The following is a 20575-nucleotide window of genomic DNA, read 5'->3' as shown; positions in this document are numbered from 1 at the left end:
ATAGGTTCATTGTTGCCAACACTGGAGTGAGTGTTGGGAGGAAATGAGTAGTTACTAGGAATGGGCATAGGGTTTCTTTTGGTGATGAAAACATTTTTAAATTGATGGTGAAAGGCCAACATAAACCCCATTTGTCTCCATTTAAGGACCAGGCCTGATTTCAAAAGAGGCTGTAAGACACCAACTCCAGGAATAGAGCGTAAGTCCCAGAAAGTAGGCCATAAGACATTAGTGCTAGGAACAGACAAGATCATACCCCCACCCACCCATTAAAAAAAAAAAAAAAAAAAAAAAGAACAGCCTGTGGATAACCATAAAAATGGGGAAATATCTTATCTCAGAATGGGCCATCTGTACTCGACAGCCCTAGTTTATAACATGGTTGAACGTTCGTGACATAGGAATGCAGACCACTGACTATAGTGACCCCCTCCCACCAGCACCCACCAAGGAAATTTTAGATTACCTATCCTTCTAGAAAGTCCCTCCCCCTTCCCCTGTTCCCTATAAGAAGGCCTGTGTGCCTTTGTCTGGGCTTGCCATTTCAAAGAATGGTTGGCCCCCACATGCTGGTTGTTTCTGCAGAATAAACACCCTTTGTTTTTGAATACTGTCCGAGTCTTGGTTCTTCCTTCAGTGATTTTCGGGCACTGGCAATGCATCACTCTTTGACTATAGTTAACCATACTGAGTTGTATATTTAAAAGGGTGGATTTTTTCCAAGGCTGAACATGGTAAAACAGGCAGGAGGATGATGATGAGTTCAAGACTATCCTGAGTTACATAGAGAATTCTAGGCTAGTCTGGGTTATGCAAAAACCTGTCTTAATAAAAACAAAATTAAAATAAAAATAAAAGCATGGATTTTGATGGGCACAGTGGTGCATACTTGTGATCTTAATACTTGGAAGATGGAGGTGGGATGATTCAGTTTGGGTTACATGAGACTGTCCCAAAAAAGGATGAATTTGTGATATAGATATTCTCCCTATCATTTCATCATTTGTAATAAGTTATACACATTTGTTTGATTTTTCAGCCCAAATTCCAGGTACCCAGTTCTTAAAGTCCTTGGAATGTCAGAATTGATAAGTATCTTTTTATATGCTAATGATGACAGCTGGCTGGGGTTCCCCCCCACCCCCAGCTGGGGACTGAACCCACTGGCTGGGGTTTCTAGAATAACTTCCGGATGGGGGTTGGTTGCCAGGGGAACTAAATTGTGCTTTAAAGGGTTTCAGGAATTATTTGTTTCTTGTCTGGTGCATTTAAGATACTTGATAATCCTGGAGGGGCCATGTCTTATTAACAAGCCTTATCCGCAGTGCTTCCCGACACACATTGCACTTGCACAGCTCAGCCATCCCTCATTCCTCAAGGCTCTGCTTCTGCCTTGCTTCTTTCTCCCAAATGTCTTACAAATGAAGCCTTCCTTAGGCATCCCAGCCTGTACTACTTGTCGGGCCATCTATCAGTTCGCCAATTAATCTCATGACCTAATCAATCACTGAGTTTAAGCAGCCGAACTGTTGTTATATACACAATTATATTACTTTGAATCTGCATCAGATTTTCGTTGAATATCCCACTGTGCCAGATAGGAAGACTTGACTTCGTAATGCTACTTAAGCATTTGAAATACACTTATTATATCTAGAAATGATAGGTAATTTAGTCAAGGCCACAGTGACTGGCTGAGCTGCGAATTTGACTTAGTCGTAATTTCATATACTGCACTCTTGATTTCTCTTAATATGGTTCCAATTGTGCCGTGGAGGTTTTCTTTCCTAAATTAGACCATTAAGACTAAGAGTAAATGTGTTTGCCCTCACTCCCATCTCTGAGGTATTGAACTCAGGTCTTTCGCCATACTAGGAAAGCACTAAGCAAAATCTCTATCCCAAGGATTTTACTTTGTGTTTCTTTTGTGGACTTAGCTGTTATAACAACTCTTCACCAAGTGTGTGCTTTTTGTTTGTGGTGTGGAGGTAGACTGCACCACCAATCATATTAGCTAGGCAAGTGCTCTAACACTGAGCCATCTCTGGGGCCTGCTTTACTGAATATCTAAGAGGTGCTTTCCCTAGCTGAAAATACCAACTCATTCAAAAAAGAATTCATATCTGGGATTGGTGGTGCAGGCTCGTAACCCCAGCGTTTTGGGAGGTTGAAGCTTGCAAGAGTATAATTAGTTTAAGGCTAGTCTGAGGTACATAGTGAGTTTCAGGTAAGCTTGGGCTACAGAGGAGACTCTCAAGAAGCATTTGGATGCTAAATGACTGATGATAACATATTCATAGTGGATCATTAGGGGAAACAATGTATTTAAGCTATCCTTAACTGCTAAAATGGGTTAGTAGAAGAGACCTACGCCTTTACAACTCTTCCTGCCCTTCCAGCCACTTTAAGAAAGCTCCAAGGGGCACAGGGAGCGTCTTAAATTTCTACAATCTTCTGCAGTCTCCTAGTAACTCCTAGCCTATAAAGGACCTACCTCTTGCATCAGCTTCACACTTCCTCTTTTTTGTGCATTTGAATGAAGTATAGCACCTCTGGGAGACCAGACCTTAAAACAGTGGGCCAGGTTTTCTCAGAACTGAAGCTCAACGCTAAGGCTGATGCGCCAAATTTCGGCTTAGTCATCAGTAAAATGAAATTAAAAGGGTGGGGCTGCAGCTCATTGGTAATCTTGGCACTGAGGAGACCTACAGGATTGATCCCCATCACTATACATTTTAAAAAGTTTCTCTCCCTCAATATTTAAATATTCATAATTTCATATTTCATATTAATAGGCAGGGGGAGAGATGCTACACTGTGGCCTAGGAATCTACATGGGGTTAATGATCCGTGTACAGGTGGTTTGAAACTGTCTCTTGCTGCCTGTATAAGAAACAGTTGAGGGTGAGAGCAGAGGCAGCAGTCAGGTGGCTGTTGGTACTCTTGTAGGGTCCTGAAGGAGTTCATGCAGACAAGCAAGCTCAGGGAGAAGACACAGTGAGATGGAGACCTGATGCTATCTGCCCCTCCATCCTTCACACAAACCCAATTCTCTTTCTTCACTTCCCTCCCCAGTACTGCTTATGATCGCTGATTCTGACTAATCTTGCAGAAAGGTAGAAAATTCCCATGGGATCTGTGGTCAGGAAGCTTTTTATTGTCTTTGACCACTAGTGAGGCAAATGGTTAAAGGCTACCCCCCTCCTTTCTGGCTCCCGGCCATACCCTGCGTGTTCTTTTTGGTTGGGAAGCAGTCTCAGGCAACCTATGTGGCAAAGCCAAGTGACTGTGTGTGCGTGTGTGTGAGTGTGTGAGTGTGTGTGTGTGTGTGTGTGTGTACAAGCGCGTGCGTTGGTATGTATGTATGTATATTGTGCTGTGTGTCATGTGTAGGGAGAGGGCTTGGGGCTGGGATCCCATGACGTTACTGGCTCCTCCTCCCGGTGAATATAAGGGGCCGCTTGGCTTGCAAGGACCCTGAGCTACGGCGGGCGTTGAAGCCTGAGCAGCTTAAGTCTGCAGACCCAGCCCAACTCGACTGAAGTCAGCCTCACTGAACCAGATTTGAGAATCTTCGCCCTCTGGGCTTGCCACCGCTCTCTGGTAAGCCTTTGGGACTGGCACGTGTGTCAGAGTGGGGAGGGGGAGGCTCCCCGTATACCTAGGCTTTCCAGGCAACCAGGGCATGCAGTTGCATCAGCGTAACTGTGACCTGTTGCTGGCAAGACCCTAGCCCAGGAGCCAGGGCTCTTAGCTCCAGCGCAGCCCCAGACTGTTTCTTTATGGAGCCATAAAAATCTAGGTGATGAGTGTAGGGCCACCGGGCGGGACCCCTAGTCTGCGAAGAGGGAAGTGCGAGCGTTCTCCGGCTGGTTTTGCCCCTCAACCCCCAGGCGCATCTCCCAATTTCGGAGACCGAAGCCCCGCCTTACTGCTGGTGCTCACAGGTCAGCTTAGCCTAGCCGCTGGACAGGAGGAGGTGGGGGCACACTTGTTTTCTCGGGCTCAGGTGGATCACTGTGGGTTTGGTGAGGAGGAATACGATTGAGGTCAGTCCCGTCATCCAGGCGGTGGGAAGCCATGTCTCTTTGAAGCTCTCTGGGCACTCACTGAAAGGGATGTGGGTAATGGGTATTAAAAAGGTTTTTTTTTCAGAGTTGCCCCGAGTTGAGTTCCGCTTGATTCACCAGGAGCCACAGGCCAGGAAACAGAAACATTAGGTTTCAGGGCTGCTGGGCTGGGCTCTAGGGTAAATCCCACAGGTTCTTGGGCAGAAAAAGAAGAACCCTAATGTCCAAGCACTTACTAGAGGCCAACCACTGTGTTATACAGGGCTTTCACTAGCCTTTTCAGAACCGAGTCCTTCCAGCAGCCTCTGAGATACTGTAATCCCTACTTGCATTATTATTGTAATTCCCACTTACATGCATATGAAGAAACGGTAATTAGAGGTAAAGTGGCTTGCTTTATCCCTTCCTCTGACCACCCCCCTTTGTCCCTGAAACTCTTTCACTTAGTGGAGTGGGTTTTGTAATTCACTTTTAGAGCTTGGGGACAATGAGGCCCATGGAAGGGCTTTTGTCTTGTTTTTCACCAGAACCTAGCATCCTCTTCAATTCCAACTAGAATGCTGTGGCAGGCACTTCGAAGATTTGGTCAAAAGCTGGTGCGGAGACGTGTGCTGGAGCTGGGCATGGGTGAGACCCGCCTTGCCAGATGCCTGAGCACTCTCGACTTAGTGGCCCTGGGTGTGGGCAGCACATTAGGTGCAGGTGTGTATGTCCTGGCTGGTGAGGTGGCCAAAGAGAAAGCAGGACCATCCATTGTGATCTGCTTTTTGGTGGCTGCTCTGTCCTCTGTGTTGGCTGGACTGTGTTATGCTGAGTTTGGTGCCCGGGTCCCCGGCTCTGGTTCTGCATACCTCTACAGTTATGTCACCGTAGGTGAACTCTGGGCCTTCACCACCGGCTGGAATCTCATTCTCTCCTACGTCATTGGTGAGATACATGCTTGGGGGGAGGCGGGGAGGATGGATGAAGACACAAATAGCAAAGGGATTATGGATCCAGAAATCTGAGTGAAATTTTGGTGACGTCTAAATTTTCTTTATTTTGACTAGCATCTCAGGACTTCTAGATGTTTATATTTTTATTTGTAGGGGTGCATGGAGGGTTCGGAAGTGCAGAACAATTGTTCACCTCTGTCTGGTGTTCATTCACTAAGACATTGGTTAGGGTCTTTAAAATTAATAGCTGGGTCTAGAATTGTATACCTGTAAGTCTAGCACTCAGAGACTGAGGTAGGAGGATCAACAATTTGTTGAGTTTGAGGCCAGGCTAAGCCTGAGCAGCATGGAGATCTCTCTCTCTCTCTCTCTCTCTCTCTCTCTCTCTCTCACACACACACACACACACACACACACACACACACACACACACACACACACACACACACACACACACACAGAGGTGCGCGCATGCGCACAAATAGTAAGGTGGGTAATTATGGCAGGAATCTGTGAGGCTTGTGTGTAGGAGGAAGGGATCTTGACCTTATGTTCCTGAGTACTGGGATTACAGTACAAAATACAATTGCTATACCAGGTACAGCCAGTGTGGCCCGGGCTTGGAGCTCTGCTTTTGACAACCTGATTGGAAACCACATCTCTCAGACTCTGAAGGGGACCATCTTACTGAACATGCCTCATGTTCTTGCAGAATATCCAGATTTCTTTGCCTTGGCCCTTGTGTTGCTGCTCACTGGTGAGGCAAGAGGCAGGGTTGAATAATGGGAGGGAGGGGCTGGGTTTGGGAAGTCCCCGAGGGTATTGATGGGAGGACGAGGGTATTGATGGGAGGACGTGAAGCTGGGAAGAAAGAGTCTGCCACACAGAGGCAGGAAAAAGGGAAAGGAAGCCTGGAAGAAGGATTTTGTCCTCAGGATCCTGAACAATTTTCTCCCACAGGATTGCTGGTTTTGGGGGCGAATGAATCCGCCCTGGTTACCAAAGTGTTCACAGGGATGAACCTTTTGGTTCTCGGGTTTGTCATCATCTCTGGCTTCATTAAGGGAGAGCTGAGAAACTGGAAGCTCACGAAAGAGGACTATTGCTTGACTATGAGTGAATCCAATGGCACTTGTAGGTTAGAGAGCCACAGAGCTGGGACCATAATGGGGGAGGAGGGGGTTCCAGAATGGGAGTGGGAGACAAGAAGCAGCCGGGCATCAGAGGAAAGGGATCCACTTAGCTGAACAGACTCTTATGGATGCTCTTCCTTCTCGCACTCTAGCTTGGATTCTATGGGCTCTGGAGGTTTCATGCCTTTTGGCTTGGAAGGGATTCTCCGTGGCGCTGCTACCTGTTTCTATGCCTTCGTTGGTTTTGACTGTATTGCGACCACTGGTAAGAGTTATACAATCCTGGCTGGCCTTGGATGCAGTGTGTGACATACAGACTTGGGGTGGCAGAGGAGCAAGCCTACTCCCCTGGTTTAGAACATTGTACCCTGTGTTTTCTTGCAGGGGAAGAGGCTCAGAATCCCCAGCGCTCCATCCCTATGGGTATTGTGATCTCACTGTCCATCTGCTTTTTGGCTTATTTTGGTGTGTCATCAGCACTGACGCTCATGATGCCTTACTACAAGCTTCAGCCTGAGAGCCCTCTGCCTGAAGCTTTTTCCTATGTTGGCTGGGAGCCTGCCCGCTACCTGGTGGCTATTGGCTCCCTCTGTGCACTTTCTACTAGGTCAGTGTTCAATATTTGTTTGCCCTACGGCTGTAGTCTCCAGCTATGTCTTTTCTGTGCCAGAGAATGTTCCTTAGAAGTGCTGGGAAGGGGAGGTGGAAATGCTATAAACACACAGGCTTGGAACAGATTCTTTGGTGAACTCATTCCTCTTGGACATTGTCTTTTTCAGCCTTTTGGGCTCTATGTTTCCTATGCCTCGGGTGATCTATGCGATGGCAGAAGATGGCCTTCTGTTCCGTGTCCTTGCTAGGGTCCACAATGGCACACATACACCCATTGTGGCCACTGTGGTATCTGGTGTTATTGCAGGTAACAAAACCAAACCAAACCACCCCTTTTGGTTGTTTCCCCAAGTCCGTTCATTTCACCCTTCACTCACTTGCTTCTTCTGCCTGCTGATTTTAGCATTCATGGCATTCCTCTTTGAACTCACTGATCTCGTGGACCTCATGTCAATCGGGACTCTGCTCGCTTACTCCCTGGTGTCAATTTGTGTTCTTATCCTCAGGTAAGACTTGCTTGTGTTTGTATGTTGGAGTCTCTCACTGAATCTGGAACTGATTGGTTGACTAGGTTGACTGGCTAGTGAATTCTAGGAATCCTACCAACTCCAACTCACCAGTGCTGGGGTTGCAGGACACATCTGGGTTTTATATGAGTGTTGGAGATCTGAGCTCAAGTCCTGTCATCACGTTTGTGGCAAACACTTGAATATTAAAGCCTCTCTCTCTCCCTCTCCCCCTCTCCCCCTGCTCTCTCGTGTGTGTGTCTCTGTGTATCTCTCTGTCTGCATGTCTGTCTATGTGTGCCTTTGGAGGTCAGAAGAGGACATTGAGTCCCCTGGATGCTTTATATCCTAACCCAAGCTTCTACTTTAATGGTAATAAAGAAGCTACCTGAAAAGAAAGTAGTGAATGGTTAAGAGTTACTTTTAAAGTTGTTTCCTTACTCTTGCCACAGATATCAGCCTGACCAAGAAATGAAGAACGGTGAAGAGGAAGTGGAATTGCAAGAGGAGGAGACACTCGAAGCAGAAAAGCTGACTGTCCAGGCTCTATTTTGTCCAGTCAACTCCATCCCCACACTCCTTTCTGGCCGAATTGTCTATGTTTGCTCATCACTGCTTGGTGAGCAGTGGATTTTTTCTTTTCTTTTTTGTTTAGGATTTACTGATTTTTTATGTATGTGAATATTTTGCCTGCATGAATGTATGTGCACTGTGTGCATGCCTGGTAACTACATAGGTCACAAAAAGGCTTCTGATCCCTTGGAACTGGAGTTATAGATGGTTATACGTTGCCATATGAGTGCTGGGAACAAAACCCAGGTCTTTTGCAGGAGCAGCAGGTGTTCTTAACTGCTGAGCCATCTCTCCAGTCCCAAGTGTGCCTTTTTTCTTTGGGATTTGGTGAGATCAGTATGGTTGGGTAGATAATGTGTAGTGGCATTTGGTGAGGTCTAGCAAGAGGGTAACCCTCCTTGGAATGGGATGCCTGACATCTTAGCATATTGATGTCAAGAGTTGGTTTTGATGCCTTTCAACTTGACTTTTGAAGCTGTACTACTAACTGTTCTTTGCCTGGTGCTGACCTGGTGGACAACTCCGCTTCATTCTGGAGACCCAGTGTGGGTCACAGTGGTTGTGCTGATCCTGGGGCTGATCCTTGGAATTTCTGGGGTCATCTGGAGACAACCACAGAACCGCACTCCCCTTCATTTTAAGGTAAAAGATATTTTCCCCCTCACCAATCCATCTTGGGACAAGTAGGGCTTGTAGTTTATGTTCTTTAATTGTACACAAGAGCGTAATGTCAGAGCTGATGTTCTCTCATGTTCTGGATTTGAAGAGTCTAATAATATATGTGATAAATGAGTGGCTGCCGACATTTAGAGTGTGAGTAGGGCTTGAACTGCTCTGTCCCCAGTAGGTTAAGGATCTTTGTAGGTAGGTCATCGTGTTGTTTATGAAGATTTATCTTGTTTTGTAGGTGCCCGTTGTTCCTCTACTCCCACTGGTGAGCATCTTTGTGAATGTTTACCTGATGATGCAAATGACAGCTGACACTTGGGCCCGATTTGGGGTCTGGATGCTGATTGGTAGGTGTCTGCTTTGAAGAGTAAACGGTGCCCTACCTGACTCCTCTAATTTGATCTCCAATTGGAGACCTCATCTTACAGTTGTCTATCCCTACTAGGATTTGCTATCTACTTCGGCTATGGGATCCAACACAGCGTGGAAGAAGTTAAGAATCATCAAACTCTACCCAAGACAAGGCCCCAAACTATAGACCTTGATCTCACCACTTCTTGTGTTCATAGTATTTGATGTAACTATACCCAAGTGTTGTCTTGTTCTCCTACACAATAATGGAGAGTACTCTTGACCCCACGAAGAGCTGGGCCTCTCATGTGATGTTAGTGATGGATATGAAGTAGAGCTCTGTATTTCTTGCGAAATGATGGCTAATTCTTTGCTGTTACTTTGTTTTTAACTTGTCCACTTTGAAATAGTCTCTGTAGTTGTTTCCTGGCTTTGAAAAATGTTATTAAAAGAAAATTGGGAAAAAAAAAACCTGTCCTGTTCTTTGCTTATTAGAGATTATGTAAAGCTTGGCTTTAAGACTGGGAAAGATTCAGAGAAGTGTCCTATGTTTTTTTTTTTTTTTTATTGTAAGCAGTCACAAAATTTTCTGCTGTTCCTGGATAATGTGCCTTCTGGACGAGGGTTTGGAGAGGATTGTAAAGGCTGCCTAGCTACAAACACCCTTAAAAACTATGCATTTATCTATTTACTTAACAGATATGTAAAATTTTAGACCTTGCGCTGAGAACTGGTGATTCAAACAGCAAACCTCTGCTCTAGTCTCACAGTCTAGTGAGGGAAACAAGCAGGTAAACACGAATATAAAACAATGATTTGACTCAGGGCAAGGATGAGTGATGGGGAAGCTCAAAGGACCACATTTGACCTAAGGCTGAAGGGAGGGTACGATTGCCAGTGAGTGAACAGTACAGGAAACAAGTGAATTAGGATAAAACAGATTGCTTGTGGCCTGACTGCAATTGTAGTGTAGATGGAAGTAACATGCACATGGGCCTTACACACCCCACAAATTGGGAGTGTGTGTGTGTGTGTGTGTGTGTGTGTGTGTGTGTGTGTGTATAAAAGAGATAGTCGTAAGGCTTCCTAGCAGGCTGATGGAATTTTAGTTTGGCAGTGATGGGGGTTTGGAAGTAGCTGAGAAGCTAGAGCGGGGAGCTAATGCTACTATTTATTGAATATTTATGCCAGTTCTGAATCTCATTTTGTTATTAGCTTATGAAGTCAATATAATTGTATTTTACAGATGACATTTAGGCCAGTGTGCCCTAGTAACATATGTTCAAAAGACTGAGGTCAGAAGAAAATTCAGTCACAGGTCTGATGTGTTTAGAAACCTGTGTGCGAGTTTAGTGTCACATAGGTAAAGACAGTCAACAATTAGAACTAGAGGTTACAGACCAGGGTTATAGATTTAAAAGTCATCAACACAGGTCATATGTGATAGAAACTTGGTGGAACTAGAGTGTCCCAGGATAAAACAGAAAAACGAGTCAGAAGTTATATAATTTCCTTTATATGTAAGGAGCTGTTACAAGTCAGTAGAATAAATATCCTGGTAGAAAAATGAGTACTAGTTCTGTCATTTCCGGAAAAAAGAAATGACAAATACAAGATCCTTAACGTTATTAAAAAGAAAAGTGGCAGTCAACTTGAGAGTGTAAAGGGGAAGGGGGCGAGGGGGAGGGGGAGAGTGATATTTATTTCAAATAAAATCATTTTAAAAAGTAAATATGAGGGCTGGAGAGATGGCTCAACGGTTAAGAACACTGATTGCTCTTTCAGAGGTCCTGAGTTCGGGTCCCAGCAATCACATGGTGGCTCACAACCATCTGTAATGGGATCCGATGCCCTCTTCTGGTGTGTCTGAGGACAGCGACAGTGTACTTGAATAATGAATAAATCTTTTAAAAACGCAAAAAAAAAAAAAGTAAATACGAGACTGGATGATGGTTCAGTGGTTGGGAGCACAGGTTCTTTCAGGGAAACTAAGTTGAATTCTCAGCACCCATACAGTGGTTCACAAGCATAATTCCAGTTCTGGGTGATCCTATGCCCTCTTCTGGCCTTTGCAGGCACCAGGTGTGCACATGGTGCATGAAATACAAACAGGCAAAGTACTCATACACATAAAATCCCTCTTCAGGTATTAAAGCTCATGGACTTCATGTATGTTAGGTCTATGAATTGAGCCACACCCCTTAGCTAAATATACTTATTGTATTTATTTGTTTGTTTGGTTTGTTTTTTTGAGACAGTGTCTCTCTGTGTAGCTCTGCCTGTCCTCGAATGCACTCTTTATGATCAGGCTGACTTCAAACTCCTGCTCGCCTCTGCCTCCTGAGTGCTGGAATTAATGGTGTTCACCCCTGCCTGGAAAATATGCTTATTTAAAAAATATTCTGACCAATATCTAAGATGGAAAAGGGGGTACTTCCCTAATATGCAGTAAAATAGCTATTCAACTGTTTAAAAATGTTTGGCTGTGCAATAGCTAAAATAATCACATACTATATACTGGAAACATTCATGTGCTTAACCTAGTGAGTAATCTCTTGTTACTGGGCTTGAAGACTGCATGGAAAATTGATTTAGGTATGCTCTAATCTTGATTTCCTTGAGAAGACATATAAAATTGACCTAAATAAACAAAAAGACACAAAGTAGGAAGTTAGAAGTGTCCCCAGACAGGTGTGCATGAATTACCATGAAATTTCACGTGAGGTCTCAGGTGGTTTGAGGAAGTCTTTGTTGAAATTAAGGCTTTTTTCTGAGGTTTAAAAATGACCTGTAGAATGAGCCCAATGTGACGGTATAGGTGTGTCATCTCAGCCTTCAGGGGGCGGAGTTCTAGCTCAGTTTTGGCTAGTGAGCTTGAGTCCAGCCTGGGCAACATGAGACACTCCTTAAAGCAATCAAAAGGGGTAAAATGTGTCAGTTTGGAAATTGGGAGGGTTTGTACATAAAAGCAACAAGATGGGAAAGCTTAACATTCTGTTTGTCCACAGCCTAGGATTTTTGAAGGAGTAAAGCGAAAAGCTAGGAAAGAGAAGATTCCATTAAGGCCAGACCTGTGGAAAGTGTGGCAGGAAGTGCGTGTTGGGTTGGGGGCAGTTACAGTTAGATAATGATACCCGAATACAGTGAGATGGGAAGAATAATTCCTACTGTTTGTTCTGTAGCACCGATAGTTTAACTGTATTTTCAAATACCTCAAAGGACTGTAGAGAGGAATTCAAAGGATCCCAATATGTAGAAATGATATGCTATTACCCAGTAGGATGACTATAGGTAATAATAATATATCCAACAAGCCAGAAGAAAGGATTTTGAATGTTTTCATCATTTATCTCATTGCTATGATCAAATATTGGACAAAAAAAAGACAACTTAATAAGGAACTTCTTTTTCTTTTTCTCACAGTTCTCGGAGATGTAGCTCATCATGAGGAGAACACATGGTGAGAAAAACAGCTTGGTCTGTGGTACCAACCAGAAAGAGAGCGCTCAGCAAGATTTCTCAGTTTTCTCTTTTTATTTCGCCTGAGACCCCAGCCCGGTGATGGTGCTGTCCACATTCAGGGTGGATTTTTCATCCTTAGTTAAATCTTCCTGGAAGCTCCCTCAAAGACACACACAAAAGGGTGATTCCAAATGCAGTCAAACAGAGAGTGATGTTTAAACCATAACAGTGGAAACTTTACTCTGTTTTATTTTGTAATTAATTTTCTTTTTGAAAAGATTTTTATTATTTTAATTATGAGTATGTATGTGGGGGTGTGGGTACCTGTCAATGAATGCAACTGCCCATAGAGGTCAGAGATGTGAGACCCTCTGGAGTTGGGGTTACAGGCAGTTGTCAGCCACTTGGTGTGGGTGCAGAGAATTGAACTCAGGTCCTTAGGAAGAGCAGTGTTTGCTCTTAATGACATCCATTTCTCCAGCTTCTAATTAATTCTTTTTAAGTTAGCATATAAACTAATTTATATTTAGCTGGGTGTGATGCTATTGTCTTTATTTCAGTGCTTAGGAGGCCGAGACAAGTAAATCTATAAGAGTTAGAGGCCAGACTGCTCTACAGAGCCAGTTTCAGACCAGCCTGAGCTACAAAAGTAAGAACATGTCCAAAAAAAAAAAAAAACTTTAAAAACTTTTGTTTATTTTTTGATAGTAATATTTGTATGGAACATATCTTGAAAATAGCCATACCCAATTTGCCCCTCCTGTAATGCTCCTCCCCCACATAGCGCTCTCACCCTTTTTTGTTTGTTTGACTTGTTTGGGTGTTTTTGTTTTCTCATTTTTTTGTGACTCACTGAGTTCAATTAGTGCTGCCGTCTGGAATGCTGATTGACCTTGTGGGATTGATCTTCTGCAGGTGAACATAGATACTGTGGATTCATCAATGTGATGGCCATGTTATGCCTAGAAGACCACATTTCACAGCACCTCCCCCATCAGATGGTCCATGCTTTCTTTCAGCCTCTCTCTCTTTCCAATGTGTCCTGAGCCTTAGATAGCATATCTCTCTCTCTCTCTCTCTCTCTCTCTCTCTCTCTCTCTCTCTCTCTCTCTCTTTCTTTTCTTTTTTTTTTAAAGATTTATTTATTTTATGCATACGAGTACACTGTAGCTGACTTCAGACTCAACAGAAGAGGGCATCAGATCCCATTACAGGTGGTTGTGAGCCACCATGTGGTTTCTGGGAATCAAATTCAGGACCTCTGGAAGAGCAGTCAGTGCTCTTAACTGCTGCTGAGCCATCTCTCCAGCCCTCTTTCTTTCTTTCTTTCTTTCTTTCTTTCTTTCTTTCTTTCTTTCTTTCTTTCTTCCTTCCTTCCTTCCTTCCTTCCTTCCTTCCTTCCTTCCTTCCTTCCTTCTTTTCTTTCTTTCCTTTAAATATCATTTATTTATTATGTATACATAATACATAATAAATAAATGCATGTATGCCTGCAGGTCAGAAGAGGGCATCAGATCTCATTACAGGTGATTGTGAGCCACCATGTGGTTGCTGAGAATTGAACTCAGGACCTCTGAACCATCTCTCCAGCCCTCTTTCTTTCTTTCTTTCTTTCTTTCTTTCTTTCTTTCTTTCTTCCTTCCTTCCTTCCTTCCTTCCTTCCTTCCTTCTTTTCTTTCTTTCCTTTAAATATCATTTATTTATTATGTATACATAATACATAATAAATAAATGCATGTATGCCTGCAGGTCAGAAGAGGGCATCAGATCTCATTACAGGTGATTGTGAGCCACCATGTGGTTGCTGAGAATTGAACTCAGGACCTCTGAACCATCTCTCCAGCCCTCTTTCTTTTTTAGTACTTAATTTTTAGATAGGCTGCCCTTGATCTAGCTATTACATGTGGTTAAGGATGACTTTGAACTGGTCTTATCGCCTCTACTTCCTGGGTGCTAGGATTATAGGCATGTGCTATGTTGCCTGGTTTCCTGGGGTTCTAGGAATCAAACCCAGGTTTTGTGGCTTCTAGGGCACCAGTCTACCAACTCCATTGCCCTTTGGGTATACATCTAAGACTTGTTTACTGTACTTTGAACATTATACCATGTATATGTGTATCGTATCACAATATGGCACAGAATTACTATGAACATTTTAATGTTTTTATGTGAAAATAAATTTAAATTATTAGTGGTGTTGGTCTAGGAGTAGTAGCTCAAGTGGTAGAATACTTGCCAAATACCCTGGATTCTTACTCCAGCTCTGAAAACTAACAGAGAGTGGGATGGAGGATAGAGGGAGAGGGAGAGATCTTAGAGAATATGTAGGCGCAGTGGTACATGTCTAGCATCTTAGCATCTGGAGACAAAGGCTGGAGGATTGCCAATTTAAGGCTAGCCTGAGTGAGGCCTTGTCTAAAAAAGAAAAAAACAAGGAGACATGGCACATGTTTGAGCAGCTGGAGGTGCTAATTACCCTGATCTGATCATTACGCATTGTGTACAGTGTGTATTGAAGGATTACACTATACCTTATAAGTGTACATAATTATGTGTCACTCATATTGCTAGACAATAAAGCTTGCCAGAATCGAGGTTTCTGAAATCACCAATTCAAGCAGGTTCTTCACCTTCAACTTGCTGTGCTTCCCCTGCTAAACTTGTTCAAATAACCCCACTACAGTTCTTTGACACCATGTGATGCATCCATTAACATCACTGACCCTTCCCACACACTTTCTCTTTTCATCATTCTCTTTCAGTCTTTGCTTGTCTTCTTACCCACCTAAATTCCTGCATTTATATTATTAGTATTACTATTTTGCAAGTGCTTCCAACTCGCCAGTCAAAACTCCAGATTCCCTTCCAGCCCCTGCAGTAATGCAAACATTCCTAGCTGCCCTTTAACCTGTGCAATTCAGTATTGTTGCAGACATGACTGGGCACATTAATGATGCTCACACATGTATGTGTCTGAAAATGCTCTTGTCTTGCTCTTTTAAACGGCTTGTTCTTACCTCCTTTGTATTTGTCATGTCATTTCCTCCTACTCTCATTCTTAAGTTTACCTCCTATTTTGTTGGGGAAAATATATGCCAATCAGATAAAACCTTCATCTTTCTCTGTATTTTTCCTTATGGACATTAACTTTTTCTTGTAATGATAAAAACAAGTGTTCATGGGGGCTGGAGAGGTGGTTCAGCGGTTAAGAGCACTGTCTGCTCTTCCAGAGGTCCTGAGTTCAATTCCCAGCAAGTACATGGTGGCTCACAACCATCTGTAATGGGATCCGATGCCTTCTTCTGGTGTGTCTGAAGACAGCTACAGTGTACTCACATACATGAAATAAATAAATCTTAAAAAAAACCCAAAGGTTCATTGTAGAGAGATTAAGAATGCACAAAAATATAAAAAAAAATGTGTACTCAGTGGCAGAGTTCTTTGCCTGTCATGCATGAAACCCTGGGTTTGATTCTCAGTAGTTGAAAGAAGAGAGAATTTTCCTAAATTCCACTACTCAAAGGTAGATATATTGGCATATCAGTACTACTGTTCTAGACATTTTGATTCCAACGTGAATATAATTTTATTTAAGTGCTTATCTTCTCTATAAAATTTTGCTTTTAAAATCTGACATTTTACTTATTACTGTTGTCTGTAGGTACATGATACTGTGTGAGCCTTCATGCCACAGCATGCCTGTGCAAGTAAGATGGCTTACTGTGGAGTTGGTTCTTTTCCCACATTTCTGTGAGTTTTAGAGATTGACTTCATCTTTCCAGGCCTGCAGGACAAGCACTTTTACCAGCTGAACCTTTTACCAGTTGGCCTTTTTATATGTTTTAAAATTTTTTAAGTTATTTCCTATTTTTTCTTTTCTCGTGTGCATTTGTGCATGCACGTTGTGTATCTCTGTGGAGACACACACACACACACACACACACACACACACACACACACACGTATGCCTGCAAATGCTTATGGGCAGGCATGCATGTGAAGCCCCAAAGTTGATGTCAGGAATCATCTGTGATAGCCCTTCCACCTTATTTTTTGAGGCAGCATGTCTCAATCAAACCCAGAGCTTTTGCAGATAGAGCTAGAAATGGTGAACTTATTCGGTTCGCAAGTCTCAGAGGTTGAAAACATCCTAGGTCTAGATTAGCTTTTATGAAGGTTAGAACCTTCCAGGATTAGGCCTAGGTTAGCAGACAGAGGCGGTAAGCCTCAGAAATGACAATTACTTCAGGTGAATAAAAGTACTTTTACATACATATATATCGGAAAATCTTTTCTAGTATGCTTTTTCTTTCACCTCTGTTTATTTTTCCATTTGTAAGAATTTATTTTTAATGTATTTCTGAAACTTATTTGGGGCCAAACATGCTGGGCATATGCCTTTAACCCCAGCAGACAAATCTTTGTGAATTTGAGGCAAGCCTAGTCTACATAATGGGCTTCAGGCATAGCTGTATAGTGAGAACTTATCTCAAAAAATAGAAAGATCAACAATGAAGTTACTAGTCCTGAGGCTAGAGCACTTGTCTAGCATGTGTGAGGCCCAAGGTTTAATCTTCATGGTTGGAAAACCAAAACCAACCAAACAAAAACACAACAGGACTATTTCCCCCCAAATATGCCCCACCCCCAACACAGCCCTTATTATTTTCCTTTGTGTTTCTGGCCCTAGATCATGCTCTAGAATTTACTTTGGTTTGTGAAATAGTAAGGATCTTGGTTGTTGTTGTTTGTTGTTGTTATTTGCCTTAAAAAGAAAAGAAATGGCTATCCAGGTGTTTCAACTTTTTTTTCTTGAATGATTCTTTACCCCGTGGATTTAGATAGTTTCTATATTGTATGTATTTGGGTGTATTTATTTATAGACTCCATTTTTCTTTTCTTCTTTTCCTCCTTTTTTCCTTCCTTCCTTTCTTTTTTTTTCTTTCTGTTTTGAGTCAGTGTTTCTCTGTGTAGCCCCAGCTGTCCTGGAACTCACTCTGTAGATTAGGCTGGCCTTGAACTCAGATATTCACCTGCCTCTGCCTCCCTAGTGCTGGGATGAAGAGTGTGTGCCATCACACCTAGCTTTCTATTCTGTTCTTTTATCTATCTGTAATATTACCATATAATTTTATTCACAGTAGTTTTATTATCTGGAGGAACAAACTGGCCTTTCTCATACTGTTGATAATTTGCTTTTAGAAATTTTCTGACTGTCATTGCATGCTTATTCTTAGAATCTTTTATTCTGTTAACAGGGAGTCATGAGACCTAGTTAATTGGTTGGCATTCTTGCTCTCTTTTTCTCTTTGAATCCATTCAGTTAACGAGGATCTTTTCATGCTCCCATTTTAGAGTTCAAGGTATCCACTCATCTATAGTACTATCTATTTCACTATTTCCACAACATTTTGTTAAATGATAGGACAGAAAATTTACAGCTTATTCTAGGACAAGGAAAAATCTATGGCATGTTAAGTGTAGCATCGAAAGAGGTCATATTAAGAACGAAACAATTGGAGATACTCATGCAATATACAAATTTCTATCTTTTTTGTGTATTTTCCTTTATTCACTGATCCTTTTACTGCAGTGTGATCTCTGACATTATAGTAGTCCTGCTTACAATTAATATTAGCCAATAGTTATGTGATTTCAGTATACCTTGTTTTAAAAAATGACTTCTTAATCCCAGCACTTGGGAGGCAGAGGCAGGTGGATTTGTGAATTTGAGGCCAGCCTGGTCTACAGAACGAGTTCCAGGATAGCCAGGGCTACACAGAGAAACTTGGTCTCAAAAAAGGCTTTTTATTTATTTTGTATGCATCGGAGTTATGTTGGCATGTATGTTTGTGTGTGGGTGTTAAATCCCCTAGAAATGGAGTTACAGACAGTTGTGAGCTGTCATGTCGATGCTGGGAATTGAACCTGGGTCCTCAGTCAGTGCTCTTAACCACTGAGTCATATCTCCAGCCTCTTGTATATCTTTTCCAGCATTAAATCATTATTAAGACTTAAGGGCTCTATGATGCATTATTTATCTGATTATTAATAAAGAAACTACAATTGTATTAGAAATTTAGATGTGGTGATGGCACTAAGAAGCCTTTAATTCACCAACCGGGAGATGGGAAATGATAATGGAAAGTGACAGTTGATGTTTACTGTATTCTATTTGGACCCCCATACTATATTTTAAATATAAATTATTCATTGAAGCAGAAGTCTAGAACTACTTTCATTCCCATTTTGTATATGATGAAATTAGGTTGAATTGCAGCAACTGGACTCTAAAAGCACAAGGCTACACATTATGTGATACAGGAGGATTTAGTTAACTCTAGGATGATGGAGAAGCCCGGGCATTAATCACAGTACAATACTCCCCTTAGACTACATTCCAAAGCCTCCAGTGGGGAATTAAGAACATGGACAGTTCTGGACCCTACATACTATGTAATTTTCTATATTCACATCTATGATAAAGATAATCTATAAATCATGCACAAAAAAGGTCAGAAGAATTATGGCAATATTTATTATAAACTTCTTTAATAAAAGCAACCAAAATTATAAATTATTTAACAAGTTTCCCATGCTATCTTTTTAGATTATAAGTGACCATTTTTTGGAAGCAAAACAGCAGGCAAAGGAAGGATTGCTGTGTTTTCTGTCTTCCATTTCTTCATTGCTTTGTGTTCTCTAGATGCAGAAACTAAAAACAAAATAAAGCAAAAACCAACCAACCAACCAACCAAAAAAAGACCCAAATCCAAAACCCAGAGTGTCATTCTTACTTCAGACTCACAGAGATCTGCCTGCCTTTGCCCTCTGAGTACTGGGATTAAATGCTTGTGTTTTCATGCATGGCTAGGTGTCTGCAGAGAAATTTGAAGGGGATAAAGAAATTAGTTTAGATAACCTATCACCCCTTCATCATATATAATGATGGATTCTAATACTGATACTGTCAGAGTTAGGAAGGAACTTTGTTAATGTTTTCAGTATAGGAACCTAGGTCTCTGCTTATAATCCTGTTATGACCGTCCACCCCAAAGCTGATTGAGATGCCCAGGGCTTAAAAGAATGCCACATAAGGTTTTATCACAGGATGAAAAAAATGCTAATAATTTAAAATTTTTTAGGGGAACTTGGGATAGAAGCCAGGATTTATAACATGCTTGCTAATGTATTGATATTTGGTTTGTCTGCAAATCTGGAGGCTGGTTCGTGGCTTTATGGAAATTTTAGTATAAGTCTTTTTCTTACTTGGAGGCGTTGTATGTGTACTAGGTGGAAACAAGTTTATTTATCCATATATTCTATGCTGCCTAGAACCATTTGAAGGTTGATGGGTGTCTTAGGGTCTCCTTGTTGTAAAGAGACACCATGACCAAGGCAAATCTTGGGGCTGGCTTACTGTTTCAGAGGTTCAGACCATTACCATCAAGGCAGGAACATGGCAGCATCCAGGTAGGCATGGTGCAGGAGGAGTTGAGAGTTCTGCATCTTGTTCCAAAGGGAACTAGGAGAAGACTGTCTTCCAGGAAGCTAGGAGATCTCAGAGCCCATCCCCACAGTGGCACACTTCCTCCAATAAGGCCACACCTCATAATAGTGCCACTTCCCATGGGCCAAGCATATTCTAACCACCACAATGGGATTTATAAACTTGCTGTGAGTCTGAAGGACAGGCAATGGGTAGTTTTAGATTCGACAGGAGATACTGGAGATGTAGGTCAGAGGGTAGGGTGCTGGCATAATGGACCTGGATTACATTAAAGTCAGATTCAAAACATCAGATTTGATATGAGCAGGAGCAACAGAGGCATGCCTTGGAACTGCAGATTTACAAATTAAATTGTTATTTGTATTTATGTATGTGAGTTTTTTTGCCTGTATGTATGGGCACTATGTGGGTACAATGCCTGTGGAGGCCAGAATATGGTCTCTGATCCCCTGGAACAGGGGTTACAGATGGAGGTGAGTTACCTGAGTCTGTGGAGAGTAGCCGATGCTCTTAAACTCTTGGGCAAAACTATCCTGGAACTAAATTTTTTTCCAGTCTTTTCAAATTCTTTTTTTTTTTTTTGGTTCTTTTTTTTCGGAGCTGGGAACCGAACCCAAGGCCTTGCGCTTCCTGGGCAAGCGCTCTACCACTGAGCTAAATCCCCAACCCCATCTTTTCAAATTCATGCTTTAAAGAATAAAATAAAATAGCTAGACAGTGGGTTGGGGATTTAGCTCAGTGGTAGAGCGTTTGC

General features: G+C 42.3%; 1 protein-coding gene across 3 annotated transcripts; it reads left to right on the top strand.

The window, feature by feature from the left end:
- Positions 1–2798: 2798 nt before the first annotated feature.
- Slc7a3 (solute carrier family 7 member 3) lies at positions 2799–9320 on the top strand. Of its 3 annotated transcripts, none has more exons than XM_006257059.5 (12): positions 2799–3603; positions 4598–4997; positions 5604–5762; positions 5966–6143; positions 6291–6403; positions 6523–6745; positions 6918–7057; positions 7154–7256; positions 7709–7875; positions 8305–8471; positions 8737–8845; positions 8944–9320. In XM_006257059.5, the coding sequence occupies exons 2-12, from the start codon at positions 4628–4630 to the stop codon at positions 9072–9074; spliced, it is 1860 nt and encodes a 619-aa protein (XP_006257121.1). In that variant the 5' UTR covers positions 2799–3603; positions 4598–4627; the 3' UTR covers positions 9075–9320.
- Positions 9321–20575: the final 11255 nt, after the last annotated feature.

Source organism: Rattus norvegicus, chromosome X (assembly GCF_036323735.1).
Source record: "Rattus norvegicus strain BN/NHsdMcwi chromosome X, GRCr8, whole genome shotgun sequence".
NCBI classification, from domain to species: domain Eukaryota; kingdom Metazoa; phylum Chordata; class Mammalia; order Rodentia; family Muridae; genus Rattus; species Rattus norvegicus.
Note: the sequence above shows the minus strand (reverse complement) of the source record. Positions and strands in the feature narration are given on the sequence as shown.